The following is a 24,508-nucleotide window of genomic DNA, read 5'->3' as shown; positions in this document are numbered from 1 at the left end:
GAACCAATTTCTGCCGTTAGTAATAATAAATCTGGTGGTATGACGGCTGCCCCTCCCCTCTCAGTTAACCCCACCCACTCCTCTTGCCAATTTTTTAAAGTGACAAGAGGTGAGAAAAGTTGCACTAATATGGTGTGAACCAAAATATGCAACTTTATCACCAAAAAGTAAGGGTAAAGCTGATAATAAATTCCCCCCACAACTTACATTTGGTGCTGTCTCACAAAGTCAGCAAACTGTCGGTCTTTTGCATAAAGTTCTATTATTCGTATTCGATCCTGAATTTCCTACAAAATACATTATAACAGAAAATGACTCTTAAGTAGTGGTAGCAAGATGCAGCTATTGAAGGTAAGACCAGGATAGAAAGCAGCTACCATATGACTTTCAATAGAAGGAAATGCAGCACCTGTCAAAAAGCCACTGTGCCAACATCTGAAACATGAGATCAATTCAGGTACGGAAAGCTTCATGTTTGTTACATAAGTGACCTAATGATTCTTCACTCCAACTAAGGAAGGGCAGTAGAGGAGGTAAAATAATCATTTGAGGACTGTTATAATAAAATATGGCATTGAAATAAGCATACTCGGTGGCAAGGGCAGTGCCTTGGGTGCCAAGAAAGGTAGCTCGGATTCTAACCAATGTGGATAAAAAGATCGAATATAAAACAGAGTTTCATAGGGAGATGAGTGTGCATGTCCAGCCTCTGTCAGTAAGATCAATGTGAGTGATGGAAACGGAGGACGCCCATTTACAGTCAGGTCTCCGTGAAACTCCCACTAATGTGTAGCGCTAAGGATACTGTATTTTGTTTTAGCTTCAGTTTACTAGTTACTATAGATTTTGTGACTGTGAAAGTGAATAGAGTCATCTTCAGTTTGATAAACTAATTTACTACTAATAAAAGTACAACGTTAAAGAGAAATTCATTAAATAAAATATTATACGATTATGAGATATATTATCTATATACCTCTTTAGTCAGCTCACTGTTTTCATAAATGTGCCGGATTTCTTCACTGCTGAAGTCGGCTGATGTCTCAGGACTTGTAGATGTGCTGGTTGATGGGAGCTGTGGATATCTTTTATAATAATGACTATAGCCTGTGATGTCACTTTCATACATAGGGTTATATTTAACAGGATTCTCAATAGAAGACAGACTGTCACTTGGTCTTCTGCAGGATAGAAAAAACGTATCAAAATGTTTTATAATAAATGTTAAATAAGTGGAACAGTCTGATGAAGAGTGAATTAATTGCTTTATGGCTTTAACTGATAGAACAAACTGTACAAAGTCAATAATGTATTGCCCAATTCAAGACAGTCCGAGGGTATCCATATGATCACACACTTGATTTCACCTACTCTGATAAAAAATAAAAAATAAATACTTTCTTTAAAAAGAACGGGTTACCCCATTTAAGTCTAACCCATAGAGTCTATTTGGTAGTTTAATCAACCATTACCGACTATCCTTTTAGGCTAATAGACATTACCTATATTGTTTTACTAGCTGTCACTGTGGACTCTGTCACCATTCTTTTCCATCATTCCCTGTTTTCTACTTAATTTCCCCAGTCAGTAGCTACCTTGTGGGTCTAGCCTACAAAAATATCATAGCAATATGTAATCCTTCCAGAGACAGCCAATAGTACAAAACATACTGACTCAAAAGTCTTTGCTTCCATGGCTAGCAGCTAGAAGTACTGTACAAAGGGTTATTTTCCTACAATTACATGCAAAAGCAGATTAATGATACCAAGGGTGTAGGCTGTTAAAAAGTGTAAATAATTACAAAGGAGCTTTCTGCCATACAAATATATAAAAGTGTTCTCCTGAATATAGCTAAATACACATACAAGCAACTACAGACTACATACACACATAGATAAGTAACTTTTACACATAAAGTTTTAGATTTGCACACTCACTAAGTACATACAGATATACAAAGGTATACACACTCCCATATACACGTAAATACACACACTGACTATATAAATAGAATATATACACAACATACACACAATATATACACATACTTACTAAATACATACATGAATCCAAAATTAATGTTCAGTAGAAGAGCAAAGAATACACTTTTTGGATGACTATTTAAAGGGGACCTGACAACTCTCCTTATATGTCTGTTTTAGTAAATACTGTTTTAGAAATTCTACCCTTTCTTAGAACTCTGCTTTGTGCTGTTCCTCTGTTATTCCTCCAAGAAGTGTATGAACAAATGGACAACTGGGTGCTACCATTCTCCTTGTCAAGGGGTGTGTCCCTACACAGTCTCACCTTGTCAGCACTGATTGGACATTGTAAGTCTGTGTAGGGACACACCTCCAACTGATAACACCCAGTTGTCAATTTATTCATACATTTCTAGGGGGAATAACCGAGGAACAGCACAACATAGAGTTCTAGGAAAAGATGCTCCAGAATTGTTATTTTATGGGAAATACAATGATTTCAGCAGAGTTCACATGTTCTTTTTAAAGAGTTTAATATGTTTTAAACAATAGAGAGCCTGGTGGACCATAGTGAAGAATCCAGACAATCTAAGAAAGCACCACCACTCTTATATTGCACAATTTATCAGCCTACATACAGGGCTAGAATTACCAACATGCATACTACTCAATGAGGAGGTGTGCCTAGTAGAGGGAAATTCACCTACCAGAATAAATCTGACTATTGTACATGTATATATAAATCGTACGTAACAGAGAGGTACCAGAAGGTGCTTGATAACACTTCCCCCAGTTTTCTGGCATAATTAAGAAGAATGGTGCTCAACCATAATTATCAAGAACTTTTTCAGGTACCTATATTTTTGTACATTTTTCTGTTGAGGAATATAGCGCACAATACATTTAAAAGCTATACATGACTTAAGCTTTGGCCTATTTGATGCGTGGAGGCTAAGGGTATGTGCACACGAGAAGTGGCATTTACGTCTGAAAATACAGACTGTTTTCAGGAGAAAACAGTTGCGTCGTTTCAGACGTAAAAGCTCCTCCTCGCATTTTGCGAGGCGTCCTTGACGCCCGTAATCTTGAACTGCTCTTCATTGACTTCAATGAAGAACGGCTCAAATTACGTTGCAAAGAAGTGTCCTGCACTTCTTTGCCGAGGCAGTCAATTTACGCGTAGTCGTTTGACAGCTGTCAAACGACGACGCGTAAATGACAGGTCGTCGGCACAGTATGTCGGCAAACCCATTCAAATGAATGGGCAGATATTTGCCGACGTATTGGAGCCCTATTTTCAGATGTAAATCGAGGCATAATACGCCTCGTTTACGTCTGAAAATAGGTCGTGTGAACCTAGGCTAAAGTTCAAGATTTTCTTTGCTGACTCCTGAGATGTAGATCCAGTACTGAATACATATCTAAAATACATGTGTTTGACATTGAGAGTTCTAAATAAACTCACCCTCCAGATTCCTCTGAATCACCCTTCGTATTCTGTACTCTAAGTGTCCTTGCTAAGAAAAATATTATAGCTGATGCCACAAGAAGAAATCCAGCAACAGATGCAATGGCAATACCAACAACCAAGGGTTCTGAGACATATTCCTCACAGTGTTCTCCACGATACCACCAGTTTTCACCTACTCGACACCTGAAGAAATAACGAAAATAATACAAAGACTATGAATACATAAAACTTCAATACATTGCAATACCATGTACAAAATCGGTACAAAAATAAAATGTGGCGAACAGTAAATAACTACCTGCATATTGCTCCTTGTCCAGGAATTATATCACATTTACCATCATTCAGACAAAATTCTATTTCCAGATCACAGAGACTTTGACATGGTAAGCCATCAACACTGACATAACCCGGGTTACAAACGCATTCTCCTTCACCACTCCACTTGTTTATTAGACATTCAGAATACTCATTGCAAGCTTGGAATTTACAAGTGTCAGCTACGTCCCCTGGTTAAAGTGAGGGAAATAAATCTGCATTATATACATTTCATTCTGATAACTGCGTGCTGCATAGTCTAAAAGAAACAGAGTGATATGACAGAAATAAACAAAAAACCTCTAGGAGTTATGGAAGGTGGTGATGGGATTTCTTTCTCTAAAATAATGCCAATTCTTGGAATTATTCTGCTGTACTAAGTCCACCTACAACATGTAGCAACGGTGATCTTGCAATTCATAAAGAGCTGTATACTTTAGTCCTCTTTCACCCCAGCTCCCTAAGTAAAACTCCCTTGACTCCCTTGGATTACTATAATCCCTAACTTGTTACACTTCAACCATATAGATCAGATTCTGATAATATTGGGATGAATACAGGAATCTATAAAGTCAGGTCTTCTGAATAAAACGAAGATCAGTTAACATTATCTAAATGGGGTTCCCGATTTTATGTAAATAAAATATGTTGTAATTTAATACCTTATTTATAGTGTAACTTACTTTTATAAAACTTCTGACATCACAGTGACACTTCAGAAGCTTTGATCAGTGGGGGTCTGAGCACTGAGACCCCCACCGATCGCTAAAACGAGTGATCGGATGACTGCTGTGCCTCTTCGTTTCTGATCAGCCTTACTTGGAAGGCCGAGAAAGCAGTGTACGGACTTATAGACTTTATATTGAGCCTGTGCACCACTAGCACGGATTTCTAAGGAAAGCCGATCAGAAATTGGCACAACGCACGCCGCTTTGTTTTGGCTATCAGTGGGGGTCTCACTGCTCGGACTGAGACTGATCAAAACGTCTAACATGTTACCATGACAACGTCAAAAGTTTTATAAAAGTTTAGTTACACTTTAAGATCTCTGATTGCTATCAGTGGATGAAAACATATTTCCTTATATCCAGAGGTGAAACACCCATAAAGACGTAATACACTTTACAACTAAGGAGTGGATACAAGTGAAACCAGTCTAGATAATCTTCTGTGAGCTTAACTGATCAGCAGCAAAAATAAAAACCTCTCTCCTTTCCTATTGTATATCAGTCTGGAGTCCAGGCTATTTAGTTCATAGAGGATTGCCTGAGACTAGGTATAGTACAACTTCATCTCAAAGGGCTCATGCACAGAACCTTTGCTTTCTTCAGTATCCTATCCATTTTTTTCTGGATAACACACTGAACAATTCATTTCTATGGGGAATTGCACACATCGGTTTTTGGTCTTTTTTGCAGGATGCGTGTGTCTGTTCCGCAAATTATAGAACAGGTCCTATTGTTGTCCACATTTGCGGTCCATCTCACTCATTTTAGTGTATGGGTCTGCAAAAAAAACAGACAGCACATGGAAGACACTAGGATCCAAGTTTCACAGTCCGAAAAACTGTGCAGTGAAGTGTACAGATTTTCACAAGTATATTTCCATTCACTGGCACAAAACAGTGAGACATTTACAAACAAAGTATATCAAAGTTGCAGAAATTTTCATTTTACAATGATTCACCTTTATATTATAAACACAACATATAACACTCATAATAAAGGTATTCACAAAAGAAGGTTAAGACAGCACTGTGTATCAATATGCATGATTTATCACAGTTATGCCTGCTGCATGATAATTTTGGCGCATCTTGCATGATTTGTTAGACACTGTTCTCTTTTTTAGACCACTTTTCATTTGATTTCTATTGCGCCAGTTTTTTGCTGCATTTTTGCCGCACATTTTAGCCACGCCCTTTTATGTAATCCATGCCCATTTGAGCCACGCACCCTCTTATGTATTTCATGCACATTTGAGCCATGCCCTAGTTTCGAACATTTTTAAAAAGAGTGTAGTGCGGTGCAAACATCAAAGTTGCGCCAAACTGGGCCAATTTGGTGCATTTTGTGACACTTTCCAGACCCAGACACAGTAGTAAATCTACCCCATAGCCTTTATTGCAGTACCTGATTCAACATCCAACGAATACTTATCAATAGCCAGGTTCATAGTTTGGTAAGCCGTGTTGCAGAAGTCTTCAAGAATGATGTACACAGCATTTGTTACATTTCGTGGAACAGGCTTTGCAAACTTCATTCTGCTATTTACAATGATGCTGCCGTTCCGAAAATTCAATATTTCAAGGTTTTGAAATCCAGTCAAATTGGACTGCATATAGGGTACCAACTGAAACATAAAAAGAATGACAAAAGTAATCTGCGCAGTGTACTTCTAGGGTTTCTTGCAATCATTTTTTTATTATTTGTTTTTTCATTTGGAGTATTAGATTGGGTAAGGGAATAAAATAAGCATACATTTCAGATAAAGTTATATTATAGCTATACTAAAGCTAAACAAAAATTGATAAAAAAAACTTGTCTTTTATACAAGAATAAATGTCAAAGTGATCTGGTACTAAAGAAAATTTCCACCCAAAATTTAAAACAGCCGTGAATTAGTAAATCAAACGTTAGATCAGTAGCTAAAGTTTAATAATTATGTTTGTTTTAATTGCAGAGATTTCTATTTTGTAGCAGCAATCATATTAGCAAAAGTGACAAGAAGTGCAGCCATATATATATATATATATATATATATATATGTGTGTGTGTGTGTGTGTGTGCGTGCGCGTGCGTGTGCGTGTGTGTGCGCGTGCGTGTGTGTATCAGTGTGATTGGTGCCATTTTCTAAATACATTTTAGTAAAAATTCTATTTACTTTTTGAGATACAACTTCTTTGTATCCCGTATACAAAGCAGCTGTATCTTGCGCTGAATCCTGTATCCGCCAGGTCAGTGGCACTGACGGGGCTCAGTGTCAGCGGGTCACACAGGATTGAGCTGTTAACGATCACATCTAAGTTTATAACTTAGATGTGATCGATTATAGGTGGAACCTACGTGTCACTGACATGCTGGCACTGAACTCGTCAGTCACGAGAACCTGTCGGATTCAGGTCTTAGCGAATGATACAGCTGCTCTGTATACGGGATACAAAGAAGCTGTATCTCAAAAAGTAAATCGAATTTAAAAAGAAAATGTATTTAGGAAGTTGCACCAATCACACTGATACTCAATTTTTATTTAAAATCGTCTCTGTTTCTGAGAACATAATTCATAGGAGACATCCTCTCTGGCCAGTAACAGTATCTTGGAAAGTACGTGCAATAACTCTAAACAAGAATGATAGAAATTATTCTAAACATACCTGAATTCTTACTATAGTTACAGTTTACTAGAACCCGTTTTAGACTATGTACACACCAGAATTGACCTTCCTACTGGATGCATGAAAAAGGGGAGGAAGAAAACAAGGGGTCTGCAGAGCAAGTTTTTACTTAGTCCCATTTAAAGTCACTTCTTTTTTTTCCTTTAACATGTCGGACTTCAGCTCTTTGGGCCCACTGGAGGAAATCATTCTGAGGGTATACCTCCATCTACATTATTATTATTATTATTATTATTATTATTATTATTATTATTATTAAGGTCAAATAGGTTATATGTCAATTCACCCATAATAAAGAGCAATTGTTTGGCTCTAAAGTCAGCTCTGACTTAAGTTGTCTTCTGCTGAGCCTTTGGTGTCCCTTATTGTGTCAGAGTCTGAGCCCACTGAAAAATCAGTCTGACCATAGCTCCTTTCCCATTCTCCCTACTGTCATCTGTGCTCATGTTTTTCTTAAAACCAGAAATGGAGGGATACAAATCTTAGTCTGTATATATGACAACACACATAGATATCTCATGGGCACCTAAGTAAAAGTTGCCATAGCTGGATTGCCCTAACCTTACCTAATTGTGCTTCAGTTTTCCTATAATAATTGTTTACGTATTTTCTAAATCCTCTATTCTCCATCTCTCACACCGTACATTTTATGGATCTATTGGTATAGACACATCACACTGGTAGTTTTTACAATACAATACATTATTTAGGCATTAACTGTGACTGTAACTCAGAGTTTGACTGAAAACCTAAACTCATTATTATGGTTGGACTTGCCCGTCAGAGTACCAAATAATCCTCCAGTGGCCCCAACTCTAATACAACCCGATTTGCAGCTCACTTTGGAGGCAATTATTTGCCACTTAGGTGGCCTTAGTGATGATAATTCATATGTTTAATGATAAAAAAAAACAAAGGGTACGTTGCAATTGAAAGTGGCATTGTCACATATTCTATATAGATCAACGTTGGATCCTCAGAATCATTTCCTCCAGTAGACCCAAGGAACCTGTCCAACTCAATGACTATTTTGTTTACTTTCTAATTTATGGTATTAATTACTATATTTAAATTGTTTACAAAAAAAGAAAATATCTACAATTTTACTAAAACAACATAAACAGATAAAAAATTTTTATTAGCGCTTGTCTTAGTTAGCAAAGCAAACTGAGCATTTACACAATGACATATGCCACTCACATACACAATAACACCTCTACAATAACAAGTCATCTAAAGGTTTCTAACGGTTACAATTAGAGATTGACACTTAGGCTAAGTTCACACTACCGTCATCTTCCGTTTAGCTCTTTCCTTCAGAAGAAGAGATGACCGAAAGCTTACACAGAAAGCATTGCTTCTGTTTAAATTACCACCGATTTCAATGATAATTCTTTTGTTTCAGTTGCATTCCATTTGCTTCCCTTCGCTAGGTTTCCGTCTTTTTTTACTTTTGCTTCCGTGAAAAAAAAAAACAGAAACCTAGTGAACGGAGGCAAACAGAATGCAACTAAAACAAAATAATTACCATTGAAAACAATGGTAATTCAAACAGAAGCTATGCTTTCTGTTTACGCTTTTGGTCAGCTCTTCATCTGATGGAAGAGAGCTAAACGGAAGATGACGGTAGTGCCAACTTAGCCTAACTAAAAGCATAAACATTAGTTTATTTATCATTGACAAGTTAATACTTACCAGTTCGAGAAATCTTTGTTCCAAAGCCTTATATTCAGGGGAGTGTTTATTAAATAAGTCCTCTGAGAAGATCATATTAGTGACACGCAGACTGAAAAACACCACAAGCGCTCGTGCCTTTGCTGAAGCATTGACATTGTTCTCATGAGTAGAAAACACAACACCTGCCAAATCTGTAGAGTCTATATTTTTTGCTATCATGCTTCTCTCTTCTGGACTCATGTCAGGATGAAAATATACTGTGCTCATGTGATCAAGTTCCAGAGATATATCCTGAACATCAACGGTTACTTCTTTATCTTGGGTGAGAAAACGTGTTGGGCCTAAAGAGCTGACACTGGGAAGTGGTTCATACTGTATGGAATCTGTAATGGCTTCCCCTTTCTTTATCATAGGGATTATATTGGGCATGTTGTTTTCTCCTGTAGAATGAATGTCACTATGTGAATGAGTATTGTTAGCTTTTATATTGGGTAGGGTATTTAACATTTCTTCTTGTGGTTTAGCCGATGTCATCGATGTAAAGTATACAACTTCTTCACTTTTAACATCATTAGTTGATGACGTCAAAATAACGGGGTCAGAGCTGGTTGTAACTGTGTTATCATGTTCACTAGGTGTTGGAACTGTGTGTGTGGTGAAATAATGGACTTCAATATTTGGCTTGAGTGGCTCTATTTCAATGGGAAGTGAATTCTCTGTTATATATACATCATATTCCAAAGCTAGGCTTGTCTGTGATGGAGGTTCTGGTGTAGACCACAATATATCTTCTGTTAAAGAGGGTGAATCATCCACTGTGCTACCATGTAAGACATCTGGTTCACTTGTGAAAAAGTCTCCTTGTATATCAGAAGATTCTGGTGTTTGCACTGACAACTCAACATTCCAGTATTGAGGTGTCCACAACACAGGTGGAGGCTGATTTACTAGACTGGATGTGGAAACAGAGCTTTGGAGATGTGTAACATCGGAGTCCTCATTTAAAATGGGGCTGACTTGAGTGCTAACCAATCCGATATTCTCATCAAGAGATATATCCGTAAAATGTTCTTCAATTAGGTCTTCATAGTTTTCTGTTGTGTCCATTAAATCCACATCTATTATTTGACCTTTAAAAGAGGAAATTGTAACCGCTGTAGTTTTTATCCAAGACCATGTAACAACTTCTTCTTCAGCCATATGTCCAAATCCTGAGCCAGATCCCTCATATAAATGTTTAATACTTTCTGCTGTTGGCAGTAAGTTGTCTTCTACAAGTATTTCAGCTGCTTCTTTCATATTTTCAGAAGTAACTTGTGATATCACCATATCCCTATCTGCATATATTTGTTCTGTCTTATTTAATAGACTTCCCAAAGAGGATTCACTTAGTGCAGGCTCTTCAGCCGCTATTGCAGAAGTCACAATGTCTGAATTGCGTTCTGCAGCTGAAGAAGTAATTGGGGTTGGTGGCAGATAGGTGGTGATGACGTGGCTTTCATTAGGAGCTATTGTCTCAGGAAATGTGCTTAGAGTTGCCTCCTGAAACAATGAAATGTCATTGTCTCCAGATTCTTCTTGATTTTCTACAGAATCGGTAACTGTGACTGTGCTAGAATCCAGTGAACCTGAAATTGTACCTAGCTGGAAGGCTAAGTCATATGCTGGAGTAGTAAAGATGTATTCCGAGGCTGAGGTGGCATAAACTTTAAAATCATTGTCTTCGGTAACAACAGGGCTTTCTGCTTCCAGGGCAACCTGACTTCTCGATGTAAGCTCTTCACTTGTTTCTTCATTTGAATAGGTGTTCTTTATAGTTGAAAAACCAGTTGGAAGCCATTCAGCTTGTAATGCATTATCCTAAAATATAAAGGTGACATATTAGATAGTAGAACAGTAAAACAGATAAAATATGAAAAGAGAACCATGCATCTGGAGCCACTGAGCTATTACAAATGATAGATAGATGATAGATAGATAGATAGATAGATAGATAGATAGATAGATAGATAGATAGATAGATAGATAGATAGATAGATAGACAGACAGACAGACAGACAGACAGACAGACAGACAGACAGATAGATAGATAGATAGATAGATAGATAGATAGATAGATAGATAGATAGATAGATAGAAGACAAAAAATAGGCTTGAGAAAGGCTCCAGTGGAAGGAGCTGAAACGTTGCCACTGTTTATGGGACAATAAAAGTACCCTCTTTTTTCACCTCTACCTGAACGGAGTGCTGCCTATTTTTTGTCTTATATACCATTGGGATTGTGGTCTTATCCCGTTGGCTTGCACCCACAGCATACCGGTGCGGCTGGATCCATTTGTTTTTCTAGATAGATAGATAGATAGATCGATAGATAGATAGATAGAAGCTATCGTTTTTATTAACCGTTATTACAATAAGCAATGCAATAGAAACGTATTCAAAGCAGAGAGGCCAATTAATCATATATGTTAAGTACAAAATAGTCTCATGGACAGCCTACTTGTATCAACAAAACTTTTGAAAGTAAGAAAGAATCTTATATTAGAAATTGGTGAGAGATTTCCCAATAATTTACTTTTAAGCTTTTTATTCTTATCTTTTTACAAGCAACATATTTATTTTCAATGATATAATTGAAGAATTTTGAGTAATTATTTCAAACATTAGGAAAAATTTATAAAATCTAGTGCAAAGGAAATGGAAGAAGTTGTCTATAGGAAACAATCAGATTCCAGCTCCAGGGGCGCATGCAGGGGGGGTCTATTTACAGGTGGTGTGCGGCACTATCTACAGGGAACTGTGTGGCACTTTCTACAGGGGTGTGTGTGGCATTATCTACAGGGATCTGTGGCATTATCTACAGTGGGATATGTGTAGCACTATCTACAGTTGGTGTGTGGCACTATCTACAGGGGGCTGCATGGCACTATCTACAGAGGGCACTGTGGCATCTGCAGAGGGCACTGTGACATCTAAAAGGTGTGTGTGTGGCCATATCTACAGGGGGCACTGTGGCACTATCTAAAGGGGAGCCGTGTAGCATTATCTACGGGAAGACGTATGTGGCAATATCTACATGGGCTGTGTGTGGCACTATTTACATAGACTGTGTGTGGCACTATCTACAGGGGGCAGTGTGGGGCACCATCTACAAGGGGCACTGAGTGTGGCACTATCTACGCTGGTTTTTTACGCTACCAGTAGTGGTCAGCACATATCGCCTAGCCCTTTTTTTTATTAGAACTTGTAATATAAAGGCTCGACTGGTGGACACGTGCAGACCAATACTCCTGGCATAAAAACCAGACGATAGTGGGAGCATGATGAAAATAACTTGGTTTGAAAAGTATGCGTTTGGAAACCTCACTTTAAAAATCCTGCTTTTTGCCCCTGAGCACTCATTTGGATGCTTGGTAAATAAAAGAGTCAAATTGCTCCACAATATAATCGCATCGGTAAAAAAAAAACGTGTACTGCATTCAGTGGCCACTGAAGGGATACAATTGATAGTGTATCCCAAGAAATACATATTTGATAATAAATAACTTACCTAATCTTTTGTTCTAACATTTTAGATTTTGCTAATACAAATGTGAGCATTATTTTATACAATGCAGTATAATATATATATACAATGGAAAAGCAGCAGCACTCACAATGCAATTCCAAGATGGTCTCAGGTGCAAGCAAGCAATCCCGATCCAGGGGATATAGATCAATATTGAAGAAAATCCCACAGCACTCCGTGTTAGTGAAAAAAAATGGTGGTTTATTAAGCCAGCACAAGCTGCAACGTTTCCGTCCTGCTATAGGACCTTTTATAGGACCTTTATCAAGCAATGCTTGATAAAGGTCCTATAGCAGGACGGAAACGTTGCAGCTTGTGCTGGCTAAATAAACCACCATTTTTTTCACTAACATGGAGTGCTGTGGGATTTTCTTCAATATATATATATATATGTATACTCTACTTCTGGATAGTGTAATCTAGTACTTACAACATCAGCTGTGGAAGGAATAGGAAATGCCGGTTTCTCAGTTACAGATTTCCATTCATTGTAAAGGTATGATGGAACGGTCTTTACTAAAAAAAAAAATGTGGTAAATATATATTTTAAGAAGTATTAAATAATTATTAGACACAGTATTAAGTAAATGTATCAGATTGGGGAATTCACTCTGATACTAAAGTGATAATTTAAATCTAAGGTCCCGTTTACACATATCCGGGCCCCTCGTCATATTTCCCTCTCGCGTACTACAAAAATTCTTAAAGGGGTTATGTGGGGACCGAAGAGTATTAGCAGTGTACTCACTGCAGTATGTAAGTACACTCGCTAATCTACAATCCGGTCCCGCATCGCGCTGGTTATGAGATTTTAACAGCGCTGGCGGGGGACCGGAAGTCTAGCTGCACAGTCTTCCTTGATGACACGACTCTTTGTCATATGACCGGCCCAGCTGTATGTAATCGATGTACTCATATTGCAGGGAGTACACTGGTAATACTTTTTGGTCCCCACATAACTCTTTTAACATAATGATCTTTAAATACTTACCATTAACAAGCTGCAGAGATTCCGCATCAATATCCAACGTATCTGCTAGTAATATCTGTTTTTTTAGAGCATCTGCTATGTAATTTCTGAAACTGCTGACTGTATAAAGAGCAGTGGGATTATCTTCAATGTCATTCAATGAGGCATCTTCAATTTTATTGGAATGGAGATTCATGAGGTCCAAGGTCGCACTGTTAATGGCATCTGCATCACCTTCAAAAATAACTGCATATTGTACTTGTAAAACATCTCTGCAGTAGAAAAAAGAGCAAAAAATATTACAATACAAATATGACAAAACACAATGTGGCAGACTTAATTTTCAAAATGCGCCAGAATTCTGCCTGAAATTGATCCAGAATTCTGGCGTACACGTTGTGTACCACATTTATTAACTGTTTTAGACACTGAAATTTATATATAAAGAAAAAACTAGTGTCTAACATATCTAGCTAGATGCGCCAAGTTTAGCATTCTGCTTGCACCACTGTGAGAAAAGTTCCAAATTACAAGACTGTTCTATGACAAAAAAAATGACCAAACTGTCGGCATTACTAGATTACCTGAAGTCAGATTAAAGGAAACTTGCTAAAGGAAAGAAATTCTAATATAGTGGACGGACTGCAGCCCTTCAGATCAACAAATGATATCGATAACATGAGCGATTTATAAAGTCTATTCTCAGTGATACCACAATAGCAATATTATCGTAACAATTAAATTAAGGGATATTTATTGACTTGTGGTAAATAGTAATAAACTTCTATTTTTAGCTACATTTTTCAGTAGATTTTTATGCTTTTTTTTTTTTTTAAATATAAATCTCAAAGATGGTTGGAATTAAATAATGCAGTGGAAACCCTCAACTTGGCACAAGAGACAAACAATTCAATGCTCCCTGTTCACTGTACCTGTCATCCAGTATGGAAGGACTGAAATAAAGAAGATGGTACATTAGAAATTAGTTGACATTTTACTAAACTGGTTAAAGAATTTGCTCAGTTTTATTACAAACAAAACAATGAACAATACCTGATTTTTTCTACAATTATTCTTTTATATCCAGGCAGAGCTTGAAATATGGGTTCCATCTGAAAGAAAAGATGAAACAAACTATTATGTCTACTACCGTTAGATGTATGAAATGGGACCTCACTACATGTAGAATCCTGTACTATTGGCAAAGGACATTGACTAAATAGTAAAAAACAGATGTACAGCTCACTGTCAAAAGTCCCACTAGTTAGGAGATAGAAGTACTGGTAAAGCTGGTTAGCCGTTAACTTAGTTGTTCAGAATAACAACAATAAAGCAGTTGTGGGCATTCAGTATCTTACAGATTGTTCTCACATAGACAGATCTTACCTTAGCAATGAACTTTCCAGTAAACTTTTTATATGCATCACTAGACTTGTCAGTTAGCTCCTTTTTGTATGGCTCATTTAGAATAAGGATACTAAATTCAACCATTTTGTCCACTGGTTTTCTTGGATTCTCCGTCATCTTGACTATTTCGTTGTCCATCTGGAGTAAATGACATAGATAGTTTTATTATTTTAGTGTTTACCATAGATTGAATATTTCAGTAAATAAAAAGTATGGTGTGTCCGAGCCTTATGTCACACAACATAGCATGCAGAGCTATTCTTGCCGTCAAAATTATGGGCACCGCAACAGAACCACTACAGGCCCCATTGAGCAGAGGTGGGACCCGCACCCATCAGGCATTTATGACATATTTTGTGGCTATGACATAAATTACTAAAATGGGAATACCATGTGATCGCTTACATCTTCTTCAGTTAGAAGGGTAGTAGATGAAAAATTCTCAATAGATATTTCATGTGGAGGAGGTACATTGGCTGCTGCATCTAAAAGAAAAAAGTAAATAAGATTAGCATTAGTAATACTGTACAATTTGAAACATTTTATTGCAAGATACTATAAACATTCTCTTTCACCTTTCAATGTATTATACTACATATTCTTTGTATTTGGCTACAGGACAAATAAATGAAACAGTGAAAATTACAGAAAATGTAATGTAGAGAGTTTTAAGAAATTGGCATGAAATCCTAATGTTTATTTTACTAGATACATTATTATATTTTTTTAGAAACTAAATTATTCCTGCAATTTTTTTATTGTCAGCCCCCAAACATATAGGATCTAAGGGAAGACTACCTACAATGAATTTTGAAGACTGGTACATGTGTTCAACATCACACCTGTTTTTAAATGTAAGACCCTACCCTTGAATACTCTTGTCACATCACATAGATAATTTCTGGTCCCATTAAGACAACAATGACTTACTTATAGTTGTGCCTACTGTATCAGCCTTATGGAAGCCACCACAGTGCCAGATGAGTAGCTATATTAATGAAGGAACTTGCTCGGACAGTAGAGGGATGAATGGTAAATCTATCAATTTGATGACCCCCCCCCCTACGGTCAGAAATGGGTATCACCTAATGCTCACCTTGCTGTGATGCATGTTTACTGGAATATCCTTTAATGGAAAATATTTCATAGACTGAATCCCATTTTTAACACTTTATTAAATGTAGTTTACAGATGTAAGTGTATCATTTGGTGCATACATTTGTCCACATTGCATCACAATGTTCTTTTCCCTAATTTTGAGCAGAACAATGCTACATTAACATAGTGTTTCCTCACGATATCTCCTACATCTATATAAGCAAATGAGTTGATATGTGGTCAGAAAGTTTGAGTATGTAAAAGTGAAGATGTGCAGTAATCCATATTAACCAAATAGCAATTAGCTTTAGGGGCTTGTGTGATTTCAATACATTAATTGTAAAGGCTTACAGTATATGGTCAGCTAAGTATTGACAATATTTGAAAAAAAATTCATTTAACACAAGTCATTAACATAAAGGACCTTAAAACAACTAACATTTCCAAATCTGAACTATGAAAACATATTGTTTGATCAACAAATGGCATATAAATACCTCGAGCAGTTGTAGTGTCCATCATTGCAGGGACTGATGTTACATCTGAACTGTAAAGTATGAAAAAATGATGTAAAAATATCAATAACAGAATCCAGTTAGCACATCATATGATAATGTATTAAGATATTCAGATATTTATTACAATTTTATATGTGAGTAGAGCAGTTTTTTCATTCTTTATTTTAAAGCATTGTGTCAAAGTGAATTGGCTTCCATATAGATGTCAGCCTGAAAGGTGAAATCTATCTTCAGACTTGTCACAGAGAGAGTCAGAAGGCACCATTTGTTTTTAATCCATTGAAAATAAACTGACTCCCAAAAACATGTTTTGGGAGGTTTTGCTACATTAAAATAATTTACTCAAAAATAATAAAAATACATTGTAAATCTATTTTTGCCTTTAAAAAGAATTTTATAAAATCGTTAAAAATTGGCAAATTAGAAGTTAGAGTAATAGCCAAAGTTTTTGCATTATGTTTTAATTACTTATTGACATTTTACTGTAACTGACATTAAGAAAAGCAGCCATATTGGTTGTTACCGTTGAAGTAACTTCTCAAACCCTGATGTTAACTGTCATTTTCTCAGCTTCAATAACGAAGTGATATTTCCCTTTAGGTTTCTAAAAAGCTCATTTAAAGGTGACAACCAATATGGCTGTACTTATTGTTGTCACTTTGGCAAAAATGGATACCACTGCAGAAAAATGTATGTTCTCCCAGTGTTTGTGTGGGTTTCTTCCAGTACGCCTTTTCCCTCCCAAACTCCAAAAACATAGTGATAGGCTAACTGGCTTTCTATTAAATTAGCCCTAGTGTGTAAGAAAAGGGTAAATTATGCCGAGGGCCCAGGCTGATGTAAGTGATAATAATACTGTGAAGCTAAATAAGCTGGCGCTATGCTGAATAAATAAAACAAAAACATAAAACCCATAGAAATAGATGGTACTTTTTAAAGGATCCATCTATTTTTATTTTGTTTTACAAAATGCATGACAATATTGCTACCATTATTTCCATCTAGATCACCGTAATTCCACCATGTTTCTGTCATAAAGATTAGCGGTGGCTATTTACCAGTCATTCAGGTCAGTACAACATATCAGTCAGTCAAGGTAGTAAAAGAATAAACAACACAACGTATATTAACGGGAAAGTCTCATGAAGACAACCCATATCCATATGTCCTAGTAGGGCATTTGGACATCATGGACAGAGAGCCCGCTTTGTAAAAGTGGCTTCTGCTCTAGAGAACTCGAGCCTTGCATTGATTTCATACAGCAGAAATGTCTTACTGGCCGTGGTTTTCCCCGACAACGCTGAGGCAGATTCAATCTGAAAGGGGTTGTCTCTGATGAGATAATCCTTTTAACTCAACTTGCACTTCGATGCAAGTGATCAAGTCTCAAAACTGTGCAGCCATTACTACAGTACAGTACTGCATAATCTGTACACTCTATAAACAGTTTTTATACTCTATAAACTGATTTTATACTTTCACTTATGTACAATTCCTAAGAAATCATCTGCATATAATTTGATAGCAAACCTATGGCAGCACTGAATACGAGGAGGAATAAGCCAAAGATTGTTGAAGCCAAAAATACTTTGGACAATGGCATGGGAAAAAATCCCCTGGAATGGATACACAAAATGAATAAAATAGAAGTTTAAATAAATTATCCCTTGAAAACAATGACATATTTAAATACCAGAATGACAACATATTTCCAATACTGCACTAAATGAAAAGTTGTTTAAAAACGGAAATTTGCTTAGTAGGTTTAACGATTCAGTCATTACTAGGGAGACTGTAGGAAAAACTGTGGAATTTGTCTTATATGATGTCCCAGTCTGGGAATCAAGTGCGTTGGTCAAGGGTTGATTTGTCTATTTGTCTATCATGTTAATGATCTGTAATGCTCCTCCAAATCCTCTGACCAACCCAATAGCATTTGTCTTGGCTGAATGTGAATGTTATTCCTAGTAAAAAAAAAAAAGGTAAGTGGCTGTTCAACACCTCCTATGCCGCTAATCTCTATGGCAGGCAGTAGTGGATCAGCTGGAAAAACCCAAGACAACCGGTTCTTTTTGTTCTCCCTCTTTCATTACCCCGAGAATGAACTGCCTTTGGAATCTGCCAACAACCAGACAATGTAAGCTTCGGTTCCCACTAATTCATACATCACATATCTATATTAGACAAACTTATTTTTAATATTCTCATTAATGACCTTGTAGATGAAACAAAAGTGGCAAAATATTGTATAATTCTTAAAAGTTTATGTTGTCAAATATAAAGTAATGCATCTTGGTCGCAGTAACAGTAAGGGTATGTTCACACGCAGTGACCAAAAACGTCTGAAAATACAGAGCTGTTTTCAAGGGAAAACAGCTCCTGATTTTCAGACGTTTTTTAAGCCACTAGCGATTTTCGCTGCGTTTTTTACGGCCATTTTCGGAGGTGTTTTCAATAGAGTCAATGAAAAATGCCTCCAAAAACGTACCAAGAAGCGTCCTGCACTTCTTTTGACGAGCCCTCATTTTACGCGCCGTATTTTGACAGCGACGTGTAAATTAAAGGCTCGTGGGAACAGAACATCGTAATTGCCATTGAAAGCAATGGGCAGATGTTTGTAGGCGTAATGGAGCCGTTTTTTCAGGCGTAATTCGAGGCGTAAAACGCCCGAATTACGCCTGAAAATACTGTGTGTGAACATACCCTAATGTTGTCTACGCAATAAATGGAACGCAACTGGGAAAATCAGCAGAAGGACTTGGTTATGCAGGTCAACATTAAAGAGGCTATGTCACCAGATTTTGCAACCCCTATCTCCTATTGCAGCAGATCGGCCGGCGCTGCAATGTAGATAAGAGTAACGTTTTGTTTTTTTAAAAACGAGTATTTTTGGCCAAGTTATGACCATTTTTATATTTATGCAAATGAGGCTTTCTAAAGTACAACTGGGCGTGTTTAAAGTAAAAGTACAAGTGGGCGTGTATTATGTGTGTACATCTGGGCGTTTTTACTTCTTTTACTAGCTGGGCATTGTGAATGGGAGTGTATGATGCTGACGAATCAGCATCATCCACTTCTCTTCGTTAACACCCAGCTTCTGGCAGTGCACAGACACACAGCGTGTTCTCGAGAGATCACGCTGTGATGTCACTCACTTCCTGCCCCAGGTCCTGCATCGTGTCGGACGAGCGAGGACACATCGGCACCAGAGGCTACAGTTGATTCTGCAGCAGCATCGGCGTTTGCAGGTAAGTCGATGTAGCTACTTACCTGCATAACTTGGCCAAAAATGCTCGTTTTTAAAAAAACAAAACGTTACTCTTATCTACATTGCAGCGCCGATCTGCTGCAATAGGAGATAGGGGTTGCAAAATCTGGTGACAGAGCCTCTTTAAGCTAAATAGCAGCACTCAATGCCACATAGCAGCTGCAGTAAGTATGCGTGCTGGTCTGCAAACTCTACAGGATAATAGAGGACATCCATATATCCCCGTGTGGCTCAAGAAAGACACTATATTTAATCCTAGAAAATATTCTATTGAATACTATGCAAATGAGAGTTTATGCTGCTGACAAGTATATAATATAGAGGGGTGCACCTAGACCATGCTGGGCAGCCTGCCTAATTTAATAGTATGGGCGTGATTAATAGGCTGCAAACCAGCATGGTGCACTACATGCAACCGTGTGACTGGCACACTTAGGCCTTATTTACACGAACGTGTTTCACATCCGTGATACACGTGTGAAAATCACACACGTCGCACGGACGTAACTTAATGGGGCCGTTCAGACAGTCCGTGATTTTCACGCAGCGTGTGTCCACTGCGTAAAGCTCACATGTCCTGTACTTGAGCGTTTTTCGCGCATCACGCACCCAGGGCCGCCATCAGGGGGGTACTGGGGGTACTGCAGTGAGGGGCCCGGCCATAAATTAAAAAAAAAGGGGCCCGCACTCTGCCGCTGGAATTAATAGACTCACGGCAGTGTGGCTCGTACGATTTCATTTCGGTGAAAGGAACAGGTCCCATCACGAAGCAGGGGCCCGTTCATTACATCAGAATGAAACCGTAAGGGCCCGCTGGAGAGTGAGATGTGCCCGCCCCTCCTCCTCCACAACAGCGTGACAGCGTGTGGGGAGGAGACATCACAGCAGCGGGAGTTATGAGCTCAGCCTCGGAGGATACGTCCAGCAGCAGCAGCAGTCGTCGTCGTCTTCTTCTTCTTCAGACACAGTGAGTACTAACTTATGTCTGTGTCCGGCTGCTGCTGCCCGGAGCCTCCTGAAAAGATCTCCTCCTGCCCCCATAGAAAGTAAATATCTTACCCACGTCTGTATTATGTTAACACTGCAGTGTAGGATTGTATCAGCTCTGCGGCTCTTATCTCCCGTCCTGTGTAACATGTGGCAATAAACCTGTCTTCTCCCTCTGTTTACACAGGACAGGAGAAAAGAGCCGTTGTAGAGCTGAGTGATACAATCCTATGCTGCAGTGTAAACGAATACAGACGTGGGGAAGATTTTTGCTTTCTATGGGGAGGGGGTAGAGTTAGATGATAATGGGGGCAGGGAGATGATAATGGTGCAGGGAGATGATAATGGGGCAGGGAGATGATAATGGTGCAGGGAGATGATAATGGGGCAGGGAGATGATAATGGGGGCAGGGAGATGATAATGGGGGCAGGGAGATGATAATGGGGGCAGGGAGATGATAATGGGGGCAGAGAGATGATAATGGGGGCAGGGAGATAATAATGGGGGCAGGGAGATGATAATGGGGGCAGGGAGATGATAATGGGGGCAGGGAGATGATAATGGGGGCAGGGAGATGATAATGGGGGCAGGGAGATGATAATGGGGGCAGGGAGATGATAATGGGGGCAGGGAGATGATAATGGGGACAGGGAGATGATAATGGGGGTAGAGTTAGATGATAATGGGGGCAGGGAGATGATAATGGGGCAGGGAGATGATAATGGGGGCAGGGAGATGATAATGGGGGCAGGGAGATGATAATGGGGGCAGGGAGATGATAATGGGGCAGGGAGATGATAATGGGGGCAGGGAGATGATAATGGGGGCAGGGAGATGATAATGGGGGCAGGGAGATGATAATGGGGCAGGGAGATGATAATGGGGACAGGGAGATGATAATGGGGGTAGAGTTAGATGATAATGGGGGCAGGGAGATGATAATGGGGGCAGGGAGATGATAATGGGGCAGTGAGATGATAATGGGGCAGGGAGATGATAATGGGGCAGGGAGATGATAATGGGGGCAGGGAGATGATAATGGGGCAGGGAGATGGCATTGGGTAGGGAGGGAAATTATGCTAGAGTGGGAAGGAGATAATAATGGAGGGAGGATGGCACTTGAGTAGGGATGCACGATGCATCAAAACTTTGATACGGTTTCGATACCGTGCACCCCCAAACGGTTCGATACCGTTATTTCATGTATTTCGATACTAAGCTGTGCGGCCGCACAGCTCAATATTGTAATACATGAATGTATGAGAGCGGAGCTGCGGCTGTGTGATACAGTTACGGCCCCGCTCCAGAGTCCTGACATGTGCGCGCCGCAAGGATGATGCAATGCGGCCAGCGCTGCACTAATGAGCGGCGGCACTGAAAACAGAACATGGCGGGCGCACTACAAAACACCCCCACATGTTCTGTCTTCAGTGCCTGAACCCCCGCTCATTAGTGCAGCGCCGCCCGCATCACCTCGTGCTGACCGCGTGCGGGGCGGGGCAATGGTTGTATTACACAGCCACAGTCCCACTCTATAAAGGCAGAGATCAAAGAAACCTCTCATCTCCTCCGCTATTCCCCTGAATGCTGCGATCAAAGCTGACTGCAGCATTCAGGGGAAAATAAGAAGGGGGGATGCCCCTTGGATCGCGTCGCAGGAATCCCTGTGACGCGATTGAGGGACATACCATATATGGGCAGACAGCCAGGGTCCAATGAAGGACCCCAGGACTGTCCTACCATATTTCCTGTTAGGGCATACTCAGGTCTGTCCTAACAACTGCCTGTGTACTATCCGTATATAGATATATACCAGTACATTAAAGTTTAAAAAATAAAGTAAAAACATAAAGTAATGTTAAATAAAAAAAATATACACATACACCTTTTTTACAAAACACATTAAAATAAGTCTCAATACATAAAATATACACACATTCAGTATTGGCGCGGCCGTAATAACCTGCACAACAATTTTTTTGCGTCATTTATGATGTGTACGCTGTAAAAAATAAAATAAAAACTTCTTTCACTTAATAATGTGGGGCACGAGGTGTGATGAATTTAACCTCCATGTGCCTCACATTAATAGTAATTAACCCCATCATGTACCTTACACATTAACCCATTATAATTGAGGAACATGATGGGGTTAATTACTATTAATGTGAGGCACATGGAGGTTAAATTTACCATCACACCTCGCACCCCGCGCCTCACATCAGAAATGGAAGAACTGTTTTGTTTTTTTATTACTGTTGGCAAAGTATCGCTTTGTTATCGAAATCGCAATACTACACAAAGCATCGGTACCGAAGTCCAAATTCTGGTATCGTGACATCCCTCCACCGGAGGAGGTATTATACAATGGGGGGGGGGGGTAATAATTGGGTGAAAAGTGATGATATCTGAAGGGATGGGAGAAATTATACATGGGGAGGGGTAGAGGAAGGAGAGAGTATACCTGGGCAGGGGGAGAAAGCTTATACCGGAGGCAAAGTTAGCAACAGTCCTGAATTTGCAGGGACTGTCCTGAATCTACAGATGCAGTCCCGGCAAATTACTGTCCCAGACGTGTCTCAGCCACTGCCATATTCAGAGCAGGAAAGTATCAGCTTCCTGCTCTGCCATTCACCCATCCAGGAGCGGAATCCCCGGCCAGAGAGTTGCCGACACTCTGGCCGGGGATTCCTCTCCTAGAGGTAGCCCCTGAGGTCACTGTCCATATATGGACAGTGAGGTCAGGGTCTCCTCCTGGACTGGAATCCCCTGTAGAGAGTGCCACACACTCCCCTGTAGTTAGCGCCAAACATACCCCCTGTAGATAGCGCCACACACACACACTCCCCTGTAGATAGTGCCACACACTGCCCCCTGTAGATGGCACCACACAATCCCATGTAGATAGCGCCACACCCACCCTGTAGATAGCGCCACACCCACCCCTGTAGATAGCACCACACACAGCCCCCTGTAGATAGCGCCACACACACCCGCCTGTACATAGCGCCACACACACCCCAGTACATAGTGCCACACACACCCCTGTAGATAGTGCCACACACCCCCCTGTAGATAGTGCCACACACCTCCCCTGCAGATAGCGCCACACACAGCCCCCTGTAGATAGCGCCACACACAACCCCTGTAAATAGCGTTCACACCCCCTGTAGATAGTGCCACACACCCCCCCTGTAGATAGTACCACACACACCCCCCAGTAGATAGTGCCACACACACCGCCCTGTAGATAGTGCCACACAACCCCCCCCTGTAGATAGTTCCACACACTGCCCCCTGTAGATAGCTCCAGACACAGCCCCCCTGTAGATAAAAGTCTAAATGCTAAACTCTGGCCACAGGTAGGGGTCTGGTGGAAAGGTGTCTGAATTACCTAACAGGTCTGGTCTAGGATCTGAATTTTTTTCTGGTTTGGTGTCTGAATTAATTTTGTTGTGTGGTTTTTACACAGATAACGTGTGTGCAGCGTGTGAAGAGAATGCAAAAGCATCATCCAGACATGCCTGTGGCGGTGGGAGATCTTAGGGACTACATTTTGGTGAGTGACTCTGCTGTGTATAGGGCTTCAGTGCAATGATTTTTGTTTATATTTCCCTCCTACACCCTGACAGATTCTACACACACACACACACACACACACACACCTCTTCCCTGTCACTCCACAGAGCCCCTGTTAGGTTGCGTCTCCCCCTTGGCTACCACTGCTACCTTCAGTTCTCCCAGCCCTGGCACTTAGTCTCTCCCCTTTGCACTCCGACACCCACCTCCTGTCTCTGCCCTGCTCCGCTCCTTTACATTTCACCCCCCCCCTCCTAATAACGAGGGGGG

General features: G+C 39.6%; 1 protein-coding gene across 1 annotated transcript in view; it reads right to left on the bottom strand.

Moving 5' to 3' along the window:
* The window catches only part of IMPG2 (interphotoreceptor matrix proteoglycan 2), a 91,542-nt gene that overhangs the window by 3,621 nt on the left and 63,413 nt on the right, over positions 1 to 24,508 (bottom strand). The window contains exons 7-19 of the mRNA XM_075851117.1: positions 16,383 to 16,432; positions 15,193 to 15,272; positions 14,767 to 14,925; positions 14,434 to 14,492; positions 14,313 to 14,333; positions 13,402 to 13,652; positions 12,841 to 12,926; positions 8,861 to 10,702; positions 5,904 to 6,123; positions 3,752 to 3,962; positions 3,448 to 3,636; positions 977 to 1,181; positions 208 to 287 (exon numbers count right to left, since the gene is read on the bottom strand). Coding sequence (XP_075707232.1) covers positions 208 to 287; positions 977 to 1,181; positions 3,448 to 3,636; positions 3,752 to 3,962; positions 5,904 to 6,123; positions 8,861 to 10,702; positions 12,841 to 12,926; positions 13,402 to 13,652; positions 14,313 to 14,333; positions 14,434 to 14,492; positions 14,767 to 14,925; positions 15,193 to 15,272; positions 16,383 to 16,432 — 3,453 coding nt within the window. The remainder of the gene's footprint in view (positions 1 to 207; positions 288 to 976; positions 1,182 to 3,447; positions 3,637 to 3,751; positions 3,963 to 5,903; positions 6,124 to 8,860; positions 10,703 to 12,840; positions 12,927 to 13,401; positions 13,653 to 14,312; positions 14,334 to 14,433; positions 14,493 to 14,766; positions 14,926 to 15,192; positions 15,273 to 16,382; positions 16,433 to 24,508) is intronic.

The sequence above is a fragment of the Rhinoderma darwinii genome, chromosome 2 (assembly GCF_050947455.1).
Source record: "Rhinoderma darwinii isolate aRhiDar2 chromosome 2, aRhiDar2.hap1, whole genome shotgun sequence".
In the NCBI taxonomy this organism is placed as follows: domain Eukaryota; kingdom Metazoa; phylum Chordata; class Amphibia; order Anura; family Rhinodermatidae; genus Rhinoderma; species Rhinoderma darwinii.
Note: the sequence above shows the minus strand (reverse complement) of the source record. Positions and strands in the feature narration are given on the sequence as shown.